This window comes from Sminthopsis crassicaudata, chromosome 4 (genome assembly GCF_048593235.1).
Source record: "Sminthopsis crassicaudata isolate SCR6 chromosome 4, ASM4859323v1, whole genome shotgun sequence".
In the NCBI taxonomy this organism is placed as follows: domain Eukaryota; kingdom Metazoa; phylum Chordata; class Mammalia; order Dasyuromorphia; family Dasyuridae; genus Sminthopsis; species Sminthopsis crassicaudata.
The window spans coordinates 302,289,177-302,304,277 of NC_133620.1; the positions used below are offsets into that span (position 1 = coordinate 302,289,177).

At 40.1% G+C, this 15,101-nt stretch overlaps 2 protein-coding genes across 2 annotated transcripts; one reads left to right on the forward strand and one right to left on the reverse strand.

Moving 5' to 3' along the window:
* Positions 1-205: 205 nt before the first annotated feature.
* Positions 206-726, reverse strand: LOC141566859 (histone H2A type 1-J). Its single transcript, XM_074311982.1, has one exon. It carries the CDS (start codon positions 664-666, stop codon positions 274-276), a length of 393 nt encoding a protein of 130 aa, XP_074168083.1. The 5' UTR covers positions 667-726; the 3' UTR covers positions 206-273.
* A 219-nt stretch (positions 727-945) lies between these two features.
* On the forward strand, positions 946-1,409 carry LOC141566868 (histone H2B type 1-B). Its single transcript, XM_074311993.1, has one exon. It carries the CDS (start codon positions 987-989, stop codon positions 1,365-1,367), a length of 381 nt encoding a protein of 126 aa, XP_074168094.1. The 5' UTR covers positions 946-986; the 3' UTR covers positions 1,368-1,409.
* Positions 1,410-15,101: the final 13,692 nt, after the last annotated feature.

Consider the following 15,101-nt stretch of genomic DNA (forward strand, 5'->3'; position numbering starts at 1 on the left):
CCTTTCCTCACCTTCTTAACGATTTCTCAGACCAGACTACATGTAATTTCCTTGAAGTTTCTAATGCAAAGGAGAACGTGGAAAATTTTAGCATTACCACTAACAACCCAAAACGACACAAATGCTTTGGTCTGAAAAATATTCAGGCTACAATATTCCCCGAATCCACTTTCATCCCAGCAGTGAAAAGCTCTCCCTGAAATTGTGAAGCGGCTCTTAAAAGAGCCTTTGTTTTTTGGAAATTTCTCCCGGGCCCTCGAGCCCAGGTATTTTTTACTTGCTTTTGGTTTTATGATGACTCTCTGTCTTCTTTGGCAAAAGTACAGCCTGAATGTTGGGCAAAACACCGCCCTGAGCAATGGTTACTTTGCCCAATAACTTGTTGAGCTCTTCGTCGTTACGGATAGCCAACTGAAGGTGACGGGGAATTATACGAGTTTTCTTGTTGTCCCGAGCAGCATTACCTGCCAGCTCCAAGATTTCGGCTGTCAGATACTCCAGAACAGCAGCCAAATAGACTGGCGCCCCAGCCCCGACCCTTTCGGCATAGTTACCTTTACGCAGCAAACGATGTACTCGACCTACTGGAAACTGGAGGCCTGCTCTAGAGGATCTCGACTTGGCTTTAGCGCGAGCCTTTCCCCCTTGTTTGCCGCGACCAGACATCGTAAGTTGAATTAGGAGACAACAAAAAACAAAGCTGAGAAACTGCCTGGTCAGAAAGTGTGTCAGTGACGGCACTTTTATAGGTTTTCCAACAGTAACCTGGAGCAGCTGATTGGTTACCCGGCAATGTATACCAAGCAGCCAATAAGAAAGTAGAATCCAAATCTGCTTATTTACATACGATTTCTGGTTTATGACGTCATCTTTACTGTTTTGCCAATGAGAAAGAACCGGCTCTTGAGTCCTTATTTGCATATTGGGCCTATAAATAGAAGGAACCGTCTGCTTCTCATTACTCTCTGCAAAGCTTGTTCTTAAGAATGCCCGAACCTTCCAAATCCGCTCCAGCCCCTAAAAAGGGTTCAAAAAAGGCTGTGACTAAAGCGCAGAAGAAAGATGGAAAGAAACGTAAGCGCAGTCGAAAGGAAAGTTATTCTATCTACGTATACAAAGTTTTGAAGCAGGTTCATCCTGATACTGGTATTTCCTCTAAAGCTATGGGCATTATGAACTCTTTCGTCAACGACATTTTTGAGCGGATCGCTGGAGAGGCGTCCCGCCTGGCGCATTACAATAAACGCTCCACCATCACGTCCCGGGAGATTCAGACTGCAGTACGCCTGCTGCTGCCCGGGGAGCTAGCCAAACACGCCGTGTCTGAAGGCACTAAGGCTGTTACCAAATACACTAGCTCCAAGTAGACAAGCTTTTTGTACCGAACCCAAAGGCTCTTTTAAGAGCCACCATCGTTTTCACAAAATTGCTGTAATATTCAAATCTGCACATGGTGTGTACGCAACCTTGCTTGATATTCAAGTTAGGTCTCTAATCTAGGACAGGTCTTGCCCTCCTCCCAAAAGGAAAAAAGCCATAAAGCAAAACTTAAATACGCGTTTCAGGCGACGCTAAACTGCAACACATTAAGAATCTTAAAAAAAATTTTTTTCCTCTCTACAAGGTTGGGGAACAATTAGTTGTGAGTGGGACTGTTAGCTAGGGTAGTTCAAACCTTAGGCCTAAGTTTTCATTTCTCAAAAGTCGGCAGTTGGGAATACCAGGATGTGTGAAAGTCTGACTTAAAGCCTGTTCAGCGATAAGCAGTCAAAAATTCCAGGATGTATGGGAATTTTCTGACTTGCTTAATGCCGGCTCAGCAATAGGCAAGTAAGAATAAATCAAATATTCCAAATAAGGGAATCTTGGCGCCTGTAACCAGTTAGCTTAGAAATCAAGGGTGAGAGATGGGGGGAAGTCTTGCGGTTTTCAGCTTTATAACTCTGCTTCTCTGTTCGTGGCCTCCCTGTTGAGATCCTCTGGTGAAAGGATCGCCCTGCTTCTCGGGAGAACCGAAATAAACTTTGCACCTGGAGACACCTCCGAATAATGAAGAAAATAGTCCAAAGCGGAGGAACTCGGTGGAGCCGAGATGAAGGGTGTTACGTCTCCAGAAGTTCTGAAGAAAGCGAAAGCCGACTCGCTGTCTGTAGAAGGTGATTTGCGGTCAGGCAACTTGTGCGCGCATAGCCAGGAGGTAAGCACTCAAGAAGGTCTGGGGGTCAATTTCGGGAGTCTTAGACTTAGACCGGTGAGGGCTCCCAATCTAAATTGGGTGGATTGTGGACTCCAAAGGAAAGAACTGCCTCTGAACGCTCCAGGTGACTTCTGGTGGGACTACCCCGGCTGGTAATCTAGCAAGGCTAGAATAATTTGTTCAGTCCTGCACTTGGATGTGCCTGGCGACAGCCCTCAAAAATGGGCAAAGAGCAGTCCAAGCCCTGAGCACAAGAAAGAAACCCGAATATACCAGCAGAGAGTCCTTTTAGGTAACGGGTTTCAGAATTGGGAATTGCCAGAACGTAAGGGAAAGGACAAGAAGATGATGATTTTAAGTATTGTTGTTTTGTATGGGGTGACAAAAATATTAGTGGAGGGACAATCTGGCCCGAAGTAGGGCTCCTCCGAGGATTGGTTGTACCAACAGCTGAATTTATATGTTAATGAGAAGGACCCTGAACCCAGAGGAAATTATGTAGGCAAGCCTCTGGCTCCCAGACCAACTGTTCCTATCTCAAAGGTGAAAGGGAAGGAACAGGAACTGGTCCCACCACACCCTCTGGGACCCTTTTCTTGTCCTTCCACAACCTTGTGTGCCTCCACATAAGGCAGTGCCAGCAGAGTCTCCTTCCGCCCCTCCGAGATCTAGTGGCATCTCTCTTATAGATTTAGGGACCCCAGATGCAAGCAAACTGTCACCTTATGGGTCCTTGCAGAGAGGTTCAGCAATTGAGGAAGGATTTAGAGAATTTCCTCCTCTCTAACAAGTACGGTTCCAAAACTAACATGTACCTTCTTTGAGAGGTTCCAGTAGGGATGGGTCAAATTGGTTATGTTAATGCCCCTGTGACCAGAGCAGGGGTCAGGCACTTTAAGACCTGAAGCCCCAGGAGGGCCCTATGCGGGTGTCTGAACAATTGGATCAGTTTTGGGAATCTAGCCTTTACTCCTGGAAAGAACTGATGCACATTATGAACATGTTCACTCAGGAAGAAAGGGCATTTGTCCAGTGGGCAGCTATAATGGAATGGGAACAGTGACACCCATCCACTGCCAAGGTTGTGCCAGCTGAACAGAAGTTTCCCTTGCAAGACCCAGGTTGGGATAAGTTCTTAGAAAACCCGAGGAATGCCATTAGAAAATTCTTGGGGCTAGACCCTGAGATCCTGTTACTGAAATTATGTTAAAAGTCCATTTAGTCACCAATGCCTGGCGGGGCATTAGTAAAAAGCTACATAAGATAGAGGGATGGAATAGGAAACCCTTGGGGACCTCCTAAAAGAAGCAAAGGTTTTTGTGAGAAGAGATGATGAGAAACAGAGAAGGCTAAGATATTTGTACAGGCAGTTCAGAAAGCCATGGAGTACACTAAAAACCAAACCAGAGGCCCGCAGGGAAGAAATCAAGGGCAGCTCTCTGGAACATGAGTGATAGGGATCGGGGAATGGGTCAGAACCCCTGTTGGACAAATGGGAAGGGTCGGCAGAGGGGACCCCTCACTTGTACTTGTGGAAAAAAAGGACATTTGTCAAGAAACTGCCCTCAACAGAAAGAGGAACAAAGGATTTGCTCCCTCATGGAGCTTGAAGATTAGGGATTGTATTGTGATTTTAAAGAAAAGTTCGGATTCGCTCCTATAAATGACGCTCTCAAGCTCAGTTAAAAAGTAAAAGTAAAAAGTTTTAATCAAATAAGACAAAGTATAGATAGTTTAGATTTGCATAAAAAACCAAATAGAAATATGAACAATTAACAATATGACAGTTATAGCAAATAGAGGAAGAGAAAACATCACCAACTCAAGGGAACCCACAAGATCATCAAATGGCTGGGAGCCCCTCTTTTTCAGCCTTCTCAACTTGAGTTGTGTAAAGATTTTTCCAGGCGAAGCATCCTCCCCATGGATGAGACTCAGTGGAGGTATAGGACACTCAACCTTATATACCCTCTTTAGACAAAGAAGGATTTTTGCCAAAAAATTACATAAGGGTTTGGCACATACATCTGTGCAGGTGCCGGGTACGGGAGGGCTTCACTAGCTGACTCGTTCCATATCGTCTGTATCTTAACAGTTCTTTATTAATTGTCTATGCCCAGGGAGGGAGCCACTCTTCTCTGGAGCACAAACATCTCTAGGAGTGGCTAGTTCCCAGCATCTAGTGTCAAAAATATACAGAGTTCATGGAACAGTCAAGTTCCCATAATTTGGAAGCTCAGGCCTGTTAGATTTGAGTTTATAATCCTAATATGAAATTTTAAATTTCTTATTCAGGGATGTTGGGGGTTCTTGGAGAAATCCCACCCAGAGCCCTTGACAAATTTAAGGGTGGGACCTAATGGGGAGGAGATGGTATTTTTAGTCGACTCAGGAGCAACCCAACCTCAATAACCCAACTACCTCAGGGCACTTGTCATCAGAAATTTTGATGGTATCAGGGGTCAAGGGAGAAAAGTTCCCTGTCCCTCTGACTAGAGTACTGGAATTAGAATACCAAGGAGTCAGTCTTAGGATTCTACTAGGAACTACTTCTGGTTCCTGAGACACAAGTAAATTTGTTGGACAGAGACTTGATAACCAAATTGTTTATCAGTCTGATACCTTGAGTCACTCTAATTGTACCAATCCAGACATATGTAATGAAAGAAATTGAGAAGGAATGGATTGATCCCTAAGTCTGGGCTAGCCCAAATAATCCAGACACTTTACAAATTCCCCCCCCCCATAAAGATTAAGTTAAGGATCCAATGATAATAGTAAGGATTAGACAATACTCAATCCCAATGGAAGGAAGAAGGGGTTTCAAACTAGTGATCAAGGGGTTATTGACAACAGGGCTCATAGAGGCTTGCATTTCACCTATTAATACTCCTATCCTCCTAGCTAGAAAGAAGGATGGGACATAAAGGATGATACAAGATTTGAGAGAAATAAATAAGACAATGCTATCCTCTCACCCAGTGGTTCCTGACCTATATACTGTACTGGAAAGGATACCAGAGAATAGTGCATGATTTAGTATAATGGACTTGAAATATGCATTCTGGAGTTGTCCCTTGGATGAAACAAGTAGGGACATTTTCACTTTTGAGTGGGAGGATCCCACACGTTCCCACATAGGAAGGAAACAACTATAGAGATGGTGTGTCCTGCCACAAGGGTGTACAGAGTCCCCAAATTTATTTGGACACGTTTTAGAAGGAATATTGGAGGGCTTTGATCCATCTAGTGGGATTAAAGACCTTCACTATGTCTATGATCTACTCATCACAGGGCAGAAGCAGGAGATAGTCAGCCAAGTGACTATTGAACGCCTGAATTATTTGGGATCACAAGGGCTTAGGGTTTCACAGGATAAATTACAATTTGCCGAAAGAGAAGTGAAATACTTGCAAGTGAAAAGTGAAGGGAAAACGAGGTTGGATCCATCACAGATAGTTGGGATGGTTCAAATGGCCAGGCCTGAGACAAAGAGGGAACTACAGAAGTTACTGTGTCTCTAGTGGAATACTGTAGAAATTGGATTGATGCGTATGCTGTCCTGATCAAACCGTTATATAACCATTTGTTGGAAGGCAGGCCAGAATGAGTCCAGTGGGACCTGGAGTGAACGGAATTTTGAACAGTTGAAAAAGGTTTTGGTTTTATCCCCTGTACTCATGTTGCCCTCATTGGAGAAACCTTTCCATTTATTTGTAAATACAGAAAAGGGAATGGCACTGGGAGTCCTGGCACAAATGAGAGGACGGCAGAGATATCCAGTGGCCTTTCTGTCAAAAATCTTGAATCCAGTGGCCAAGGAATGGCCGATCTGTATACAGGTGGTGGCAGCCACTGCCTTCCTAGTAGAAGAAAGTAGAAAGATCACTTTTGGGGGCTGCTTAATTGTGAGTGTACCTCATCAGGTCCAGGCAATCTTGAATCAGAAAGCAGGGAAATGGCTGATTCAATGATTTTGAATATGTTGGAAAAGGATGATTTAGTCTTATCCTAGGATCATAATCTAAATCCTGACGATTTCCTGTTTGCTTCTCTGGAGAAGGCCATAAATTTAGAGCATTGCTGTTTAGATATTATAGATTACCAGACTAAGATGAGGGAAGATTTGCAGGAGTCCCTGCTGCTGGAAGGAGTAAATTGGTTCATAGATGGTTCCTCTAGAGTAGTGGAAAGGAAGAGGCTGAACCAATTTGCTATAATAGATGGGGACCATAATTCCTTGATTTAGGCCAGTTCCCTACCCAGGGGATGGTCTGCTCAAACCTGTGAACTAGACGTTCTCAATCAGACATTAAAGCTATTAGCTGATAAAAGAGGATCCATATACACAGACTCCAAATATTGTTGGGGGGGGGGGGTGGCACATATATTTGGGAAAATATGGAAAGAAAGGGGGATGGTAAATAGTAAAGGAGAAGGGCTGGCTCATGCCACCTTGATAATTGAAGTATTGGCTAATTTATTGTTACAAAAACAATTGCAATTGTGTATGTCAGAGGTCACCAAACAGGGATACTTTTGAGGCCTGGGGCAATTGCTTAGCTGATGAGGAAACAAGGCAGGCAGAGGAAGGAGAATCTGAACAATCAGAGAAAGTGCTAGTTTTAATTCCTGCCATTCCTCTTAAGTCTGCCTCCACCATCCTTCACTCCAGAAGAAAAACTGAAGGTTCAAGACCTCGGTGCTCAGGAAACGACCGATGAGCATTGGCTTTTCCCAGATGGTTGAGAAGTACTGACCAAAGCTGGTATAAGACATGTCCTCCAATATTTACACCAACGGAATCACTGGGATGTCCAAAACCTGTGTGATGTGGTGTTGACTAGATTTGTCTCACCAGGATTATATATCCTGGCATGGCAATTGGTGGAGGCTGCCTCATTTGTTGAAAAACAAATAAGACTGCCCAATGCAGAGCCCCACAAGGAGGAAGACGCCCCAGGGGTCAGGCCATTCCAAAGTATCTAGGTGGACTTCACCTAGCAACAACTTGTAGGCCATCTCAAATACTTATTGGTTGTAGTGGACCAACTGACCTCATGGGTAGAGGCTTTTCCCTTATCACAGGCTACTGCATCATTGGTTAGCAAGATGCTCCTGGAACACAGCACTTTGCTGCTAGAATACTCCAGTCCCTGGCCCAAGCCTTAGAAATCTCTTGGGAGCTTCACACCCCCTGTAATCCTCCCTTTTCAGGCAAGGTCGAAAAAATGAATCAAGAAATCAAGAGACAGATCACTAACCTAACTTTAGAAACACAGTTGCCCTGGACTAAGTGCCTTCCCCTGGCCCTTTTAAGAATTAGAAACCCTGCAGGGATATCAGGATATCATAACCCAAGCAACTGTTATATGGACATTCATATCTAGGGAATTGTAGGGAGTTGCTAGATCCAATAGTGGAAACTAAAGATCTGTTCATAAGACATAATGTATCTGCTTTGCTGAAACATTTACATGAAATGCAACTTAAAAGACCCCTCCTCTAGGATTTACAGTACACAGGTTCAAGCCTGGTGACTAGGTCCTGATCCAGACATGGAAAGATTGGGAGGGACCATTCCAAGTTCTTCTGACCTTAGATACTGTTTTAAGGACATGGAAGCTCGGTTGGAGTCATCACACCCCAGTCAAAGGACCTGTGGATGCTCCAAAGGAATGGACCGTAATATCTGAATTTGCAGAGGATTTAAAATTGGACTTGAAGTTTAAGAAGTTACTAACTCGGGGAAGGCAATTAATGAATTCTGTATATAGATTTCTATTGTGCTTTATATTTTGGGGAACTTTTTTTGTTTGTTCTAGACGGTGACTGCTCTATTTGCTGCTATCTGATGGACTCCTCAGGACAATGGGATCAAAATCAAACCTAAAGTTGAATTGTCCCTTTTATGCCTAATGTTGCTCCTGCTATTCACTTTCATGACCCCCACTTCTAATCCTTTTTTGAGGAAAGAGAATAGTTTTCAGAGTTTGATACAGACTGTTGCTGATACTTTCCATATCAGGGATTGCTGGATGTGTAGAGGACCCCAACAGTTTGAGCAATGGCCCTGGGTAGCCGTGCCTTTAAATCCAAGCAATAAGTCAGATGTACATGATGAGACCAGTTTTTGGTCAGACTGGGAGGAACATCAGTGGACAATGACCAAATCAGTCCCAGGTAAATACTGCCTGAATCGGACAGGGGAAAGAAGGTGGCTAGGTGAAAGTTGTGTGATTGGACCTACTCTGTAAGTACTGGAAATAGCCAAATTAACTGTACTAGGTACTGAAATATATGGAATAGTACTCATGTACAGTGTGATAATAGTACATGAATCTCATGTCAAAATGATAAGACAAGACTTTTAGAAAGCTGTTCATATGAGCTGGGGGTGAATGCGGCAGAAGATTATGAAGGAATCTGAATAGCAGTCTGAATGAAGAACAACAACAAAGAGACATTTAACCTTCCCAGTTATGATTGGGCCTGGAAAAATAAAATTTGGTCTGGGTACTTTGATGCGTTCTGGAGTCTGGAGACTAATATAGGTAGTCACCCATGTTGAGAAATGCCTATTTACGGAGATGCCAATATCATAGAAGCTCATATATATGTGTGGATGGTCTTCTAGGAGATAGGTATCTGCAGTATCAACAGAACATCAATCTATCGAAAAGGGAACCCTGCCTTGAAAGGGCACTATTAGATTTGTGGGCAGACTGCCGACACCCACCTCCCCCTTAATTGGAATGGTGTTGTATTTGTTTAATCAGACCTAAATTTTTCTTTCTGCCCAGTTCTGGGAAAAGTTATTTGGAGGTTCAGCTCTATAATGATCTGGATAGAGAAAAACAAAGCATTGACACTTCCCTCACTCAAGCCAGGGATGCTAATGGATGGGGATATTCCTGGCCTGAGAGAATAATCAAAGAATGGATCTTCAACATAGGCCCAGGATGGTAATTGGAGATATAGTAGTAGATAAAGTGGTAGAAATTGTCACTAACCAGACTGCAAAGGCCCTAGATTGGTAGGCGACCAAGGCACCCAGACAAGAGAGGCAGTCTTCTAGCATAGATTAGTCTTAGACTACCTATTAGCAGAGGAAGGGGAAGTTTGTGGAAAATTAAATCTGTCTACCTGGTGCATGCAAAATGCAATGGGAAACTGGTAAAGAAAATTATTAGGAGTATAAGAAAGCTTGCTCATGTTCCCATACAGACATGGAATTCCCCTTTTAACATGTCTTGGTGGTCCTAGTTCTGGGGGAGCTGGTGGAAGCAGTTGCTTTGGTTTGGGCTTTATAGCTCTCAGTGGGGTTTCCCTCCCTCCCTCCCTCCTTCCCTCCCATCCTCCCTCCCTCCCTCCCTTCCTCCTTCCCTCCCTCATTCCCTCCCTCATTCCCTTCCTTCCTTCCTTCCTTCCTTCCTTCCTTCCTTCCTTCCTTCCTTCCTTCCTTCCTTCCTTCCTTCCTTCCGCATTTGGGGTTAAGTGATTTTACCCAAGGTTACACAACTAGTCAGTATTAAGTGTTTGAGGTTAAATTTGAATTCAGGTCCTTCTGACTTCAGGACTGGTACTAGATCTCCTGCACCACCTAGCCTGCCCCTCATGCTTTTTTTTTATTCATCACACATTTTGGACTAAAATTAACAGCATTTCTCAGTTGATAAGCATCCATTTTCTTTCTTTCTTTTTTTTTGCTATCACCAAAAAATGCTAAATTTAAGTATTTTGGTATATATGCGGATTTTTTTTTTATGGGTTTATTGGGATATAAGCCCAGTAACAGAGTCTGATTCAAAAGGTATGAATATTTTTGTTATTTTAAATGCATAATTCCAAATTGCTTTCCAAAAAAAGATTGTACCATCTCATAACTCTTCCAACAATGTATTAGTGTGTGTGTCTATCTTTCCCCAACCCCTCCAATGCCTATTGCCATTTTTTGGGAGAGTTGCCAGTTTGCCAACTTTGTAAAGTGAAATTTCAGAATTTTTGTGATTTGCATTTCAATTTTTATTAATATTTGGGACATTTTTCATATGGTTCCTATTCTTTTGAGAATTGTTTGCTCATATTTCTTTACTATTAGAAAATGGCTCTTTAGACATTTTCAAAGAGTACTTTAGGTATGAGGATAATATAGTAGCTTTATAGCTAACTGTGGTGAATTTTTGGATCATTAAATAATTTAATGAATATCCAATTATCTTAAATTTGTAATTTGTTCTTTTGGACAAAAGGAACTTCAGTTTGAGTCTAATGTGTTGCTCATCTGCTGGATTGTTTGAACATAATCGCACATATATTGACTATTTTAATGTATAACAAATGACAAATACCAATTTAATTTTGTTCTTTCATGTTTAGGAAATATAAACTGAAGAACAAATATACTTAAAAGGCATTGATTGTAGTTGAAAAAGCAATCTTGTTAAGCTAAAAAAAAAAGCATACTTTAACACTGAAAAAGTTTTCTATATTAATAACATCTTTGAATACTCAACTAAGCAGAAACTTACCCAATAATATTTCCGATAGAATTTAAGTTCTCTGCAGTTGTTTTTCTTTATTGTATGACCCCCATTGTATGTGCTTTACATACATAGGTTATTAGTAGGTCAAGTAACAGCAAGAGTACTATGTTATTGGATTTGCAGAGTACATGGGAATGAATAAGATATAAGAAGACTGGAAATGTAGGAGGGGCTAGGTTTTGAAGGGCTTTAAAAACCAAATACAATTTTATATTTGATCTTGGAAAAATAGAGAGCCACCAGAGTTTATTTAATGGGGAAGGGGTTCATGAAGTGGTCAAAGTTGTGCTTTAGGAAGATTTATTTGATACATGAGTGGAAGATAAATTGCATGTTATGTTATGTATGTGTGTGTACATAAATGTTCATGAATGTGTGTTTTTATGTGTGTATATGTCTATACACACATATTTGAGTCCTGAGGAGTCCTGCTTCTTCCTGCTAACTTTATGTTGGCTCTGCATTCCCTTAATCTTATCCTTGTGTTTTGTTTTTATTTTTTTTCTAGCTCTATAGAGTATCCTTTATTAATTTAGTTGGAATGGCATTAAATAAATTATTTTAGGTAATACTTTTATGATATTGTTATGGCCATGCTGAATAAGGACCTTGTGATGAGGTTCTAATGGCAGTCAGAAAGTTATGTAAATCCCCTTTTGGTCGACACAGTTCCTTCATGAAAAAATTCATGAACCCGAAGAGTTTTAGGTGGCAAAAATGGAAGTTTATTGTTTGATGAGAAGTCAGCTTTGCTAGAAAAACTGACTTCTTCAGTAGCAAAGTCTTAATAGGGAAATGGAGGCTGGCACTGAGAAGGTAATGTTTTCTCAGTAGGCAGGGTTCTGGTAGCTAATACTTTGGATATTCTGCAAAGAAATGAGTAAACAGAAACCTATTATATGAACAGATCTTGGCGGGGGCTGGGGCAGTTTGAGCTGATCAGACCAGGATCTCCCACATGAAATTACTTTGAAGGTTTTTAAGTCTGAATTTGAATGGAGATCTGGCTATCAGTGGAGGTGATTTGCCTTAGAAATGGCCCAGTCAGGATGATATGCTCTCATAGACTCTGGAGTCTGAGGAGGTCAGGATTCAAAGGAGACAGAATATCAGAGTGTTAATTCACACCCCCATCACTTATAAGTTTCTCATGAGAACCTCAACTTAGCCTCATACATTAGATCAAAGTGACAAGCATGATCACGGAGCGACTTTGCCTATTTCTGTTCTGCTTATTTGGGCATCACACCTGTGAGGTGCTTCTACAGATAAGATCAGTTATTATACCCCTAAAATATTGACACTGGAAGTCCCCTTAAGCCCATTCCCATCATTGCATGCATCCTGTTGCTCCACTATTGTATACATCCCAAACCCATTCCCATCATTGTGTGCATCTGGTTCTTGCTTTAGGCTGTGAGAAATATATATATATTTTTTTTTTTTTTGCATAACAGCTGCCTGATGATCTAACTGCATTCTTTTTGTTTCCGTATCCTATATAAACGCTATTCCTCAGTCACTCTAGACCGAATGATTTTTGAACGTGAGTTTGATTTGGTCAGCTAGCCAAACTGTCCACAATTAAAAGATTAAAAACCAATCTCTGGCTTGCTTCAGTTTTTCTGGCATTACAGCCAAACTTTGATTAATTTTTTCCAATTAGTTGGTTCCATCTATTTTTCTAAAGAGTGTTTTATGTTTGTATTCAGATAGGTCAAGTATATGTGTTGGTAGGAAGGTATTTGAATATTTTCTACATTCTGTAATTATTCTGAGGGTAATTATCAAGTCCTAATCAATTAAAAAAAATGTTTTTGCAATACACAGAAAGAATGATTTGTAGTGATTAATTTTATATCCTGCAATTTTGCTGAATTTTTAATTGACTTAAAGGTTTGCTAGAAAAACTATTCTATTTTATTTAAAAGCAACAGCTTTGTTTTCTCTGTACAAATGCTTATTCCCGCAATTTATTTTTCATGTGTTATTGTTATGGTTTTGATGTGTGTCCTTATGTCAAATAATAATTGTAACAATGGCTATCCTTGTGTTATTCTCTGTATTCTATATATTATTTGAATATTCTCCATCACATATAATGTTGGATCTTGATTTTTAGTTAGATAATATTAACCATATTAAGGAAAGATCTATTATTATTAATTATACAGTGAGTTTTCCTTTCAATATTGTTAATTTATGTTTTGATTTTCAGAATTTTTAATCTGATAGTTGGGAATTTTTAAGCTGCATATTTTAAATTCATGTCCATTTCATTGATCTGTTATTTCTCTGTTGTGATGAGGAATGTATTTGAAGTGAATTTTCCCTTTAAGAAATGTTTTAGATGCATCTATCCAAGTTTTGATATGTTTGATATGTCTTGTCATTTTCTTTGGTGAAATTTTCTGATGTTTTTATAATTTATTGACCCATGAATTACTTAGGATTAAATTCTTTAGTCTCCAATTAATTTTAATTCTTCAGGTACCCTATATTGAAATATTTTTTATTGAATTGTAATCTTAAAATATGTCTAAATATTTCTGCTTTTCTGCATTTGTTTGTTAAATTAGGTTAGATTAGTAATAGTTTTGTAAATGTGCATGAAACAATTGAAAAAATATGTATATGATTTCCTGTTCCCATTGAATAATCTTCAGAGATTTGTCATAGATAACTCTTTGAAGTTTTTCTTCAGTTTTTTACCCTCTTTATATTTCTGTTGGATCTTTCTAGGGCTGAAAAAGGTAGGTTGAAAGTAGTCTATTTCAGGATCTTCCTTTATAGTGGTAATTACCAAGTTTAAGAAGAACTTGATCATGATTCCTTGGTATTTTTCCTGTCTGTTTGCAGTTTTTTTTTTTTTTTTTTTTTACTTGAACACTAAATTTTCAATGACTCAATAAAGCATTTGTTATGTGTCAGGCACTCTGCTAAGCTCTGAGAAAAAAGACAGTTCCTGATGTCACATGGAGTTCACAGTATATACAAAGTTATACACAGGATAAATTGGAGATAGTTAACAGAGATGAAGAGGGAGAGAATTTCTGGTATGAGTTGACAGCCAGTGTCACTGAATCATAGAGTATGTGGTAGGGAGGGTGTAAAGTGTAATAGGTTGAAAAAAATGGGAGGAGGCAGGTTATAAAAGGCTTTGAATATCAAATAGAGGTTTTTATATTTGATTCTGGAGATTATAGGGAGCCATTAAAGTTTAATAAGCGAGGAGAGGGGGAGAGGAAGAAGGGGCAGCCGGTCAGACCTAAACTTTAGGAAGACCATTTTAACATCTGAATGGATGATAGAGGAGAATATAGGGAGACCAAATATCAGATTAGTGCAGTAGGTGGTGGTGGTGATGAGGGACTGAACCAGAGTGGGGAAAGTATCAAAGGAGAGAAGGGATACACACAAAAAAAGTTATGAAGGTATAATCAGTCATTGGCAAAGGATTGTCTAAGGGTGTGTGAGAGAGTGAGGAGTTGAAGATAATGCCTCCATTGTAAGCCTCGGTGACTGGGAAGATGGATTGTGGTGCCTTTCACAGTAATATAGAAATTAGGAAGAAAGGATAAATTGGGGGTAAGGAATAGAGAAGATAAGAAGTTCAAATTTGGCCATGGAATTTAAGAAGTTTGAGAACCACTGTTCTAGAGTGTAATTCATCTGGGCCAGGAATTTAAAGTCACCAAAAAGGAGCTAGATGCTTGCTTTTACTCTCTCTTCACTTATCCAGGATATCAACTCCCTATTATGTTGTTATTATTTTTTTGTCTAAAACTCCTCCTTTATGTTTCTCACATATATGAATAATATATAGCAACTCTGAGCAATTATGCCTTCTCAGCTATTATTCAGCTATTATTTCTCAAGGTTGACTCAGTGGTTTGAGCACTGGACCTGGAGTCAAGAGGACCAGAGTTCAAATTTGGCCTAAGATATTTACTAGCCATGTGACCTTGGTCAAATAACTTAACCCAGTTTGCCTCAGTTTCCTCATCTGTAAAATGAGCTGGAAAAGCAAATGGAAGACAACTTCATTACCTTTGTCAAGAAAATTACAAAAAGGGTCATATAGAGTCAGACACAACTTAAAAAAAAATTATCTCCCACCTTCCTGTCTTTGATTCTTCTTTGCTCCCTAATATACCCTAACTCCCCCCAAAAAAAAACAAAACAAAAAATCTATCCTTTTTGTGATCCTTAGCCTTAATAGGCTCAGTTCATTATGAACTTTATTAACAAGATAAAGTATTATATTTGTATATTTATTCTCCATCATTTACACTTGCTTCCATGTTTAAAATTCCAATTTAAAATGTATTCCTGGGGCAGCTAGGTGGCGTGGTGGA

Excerpts from the sequence above, each read along its gene's own strand:
- LOC141566868 (XM_074311993.1), top strand. The coding sequence starts at position 987 with ATGCCCGAACCTTCCAAATCCGCTCCAGCCCCTAAAAAGGGTTCAAAA.
- LOC141566859 (XM_074311982.1), bottom strand. The coding sequence starts at position 666 with ATGTCTGGTCGCGGCAAACAAGGGGGAAAGGCTCGCGCTAAAGCCAAG.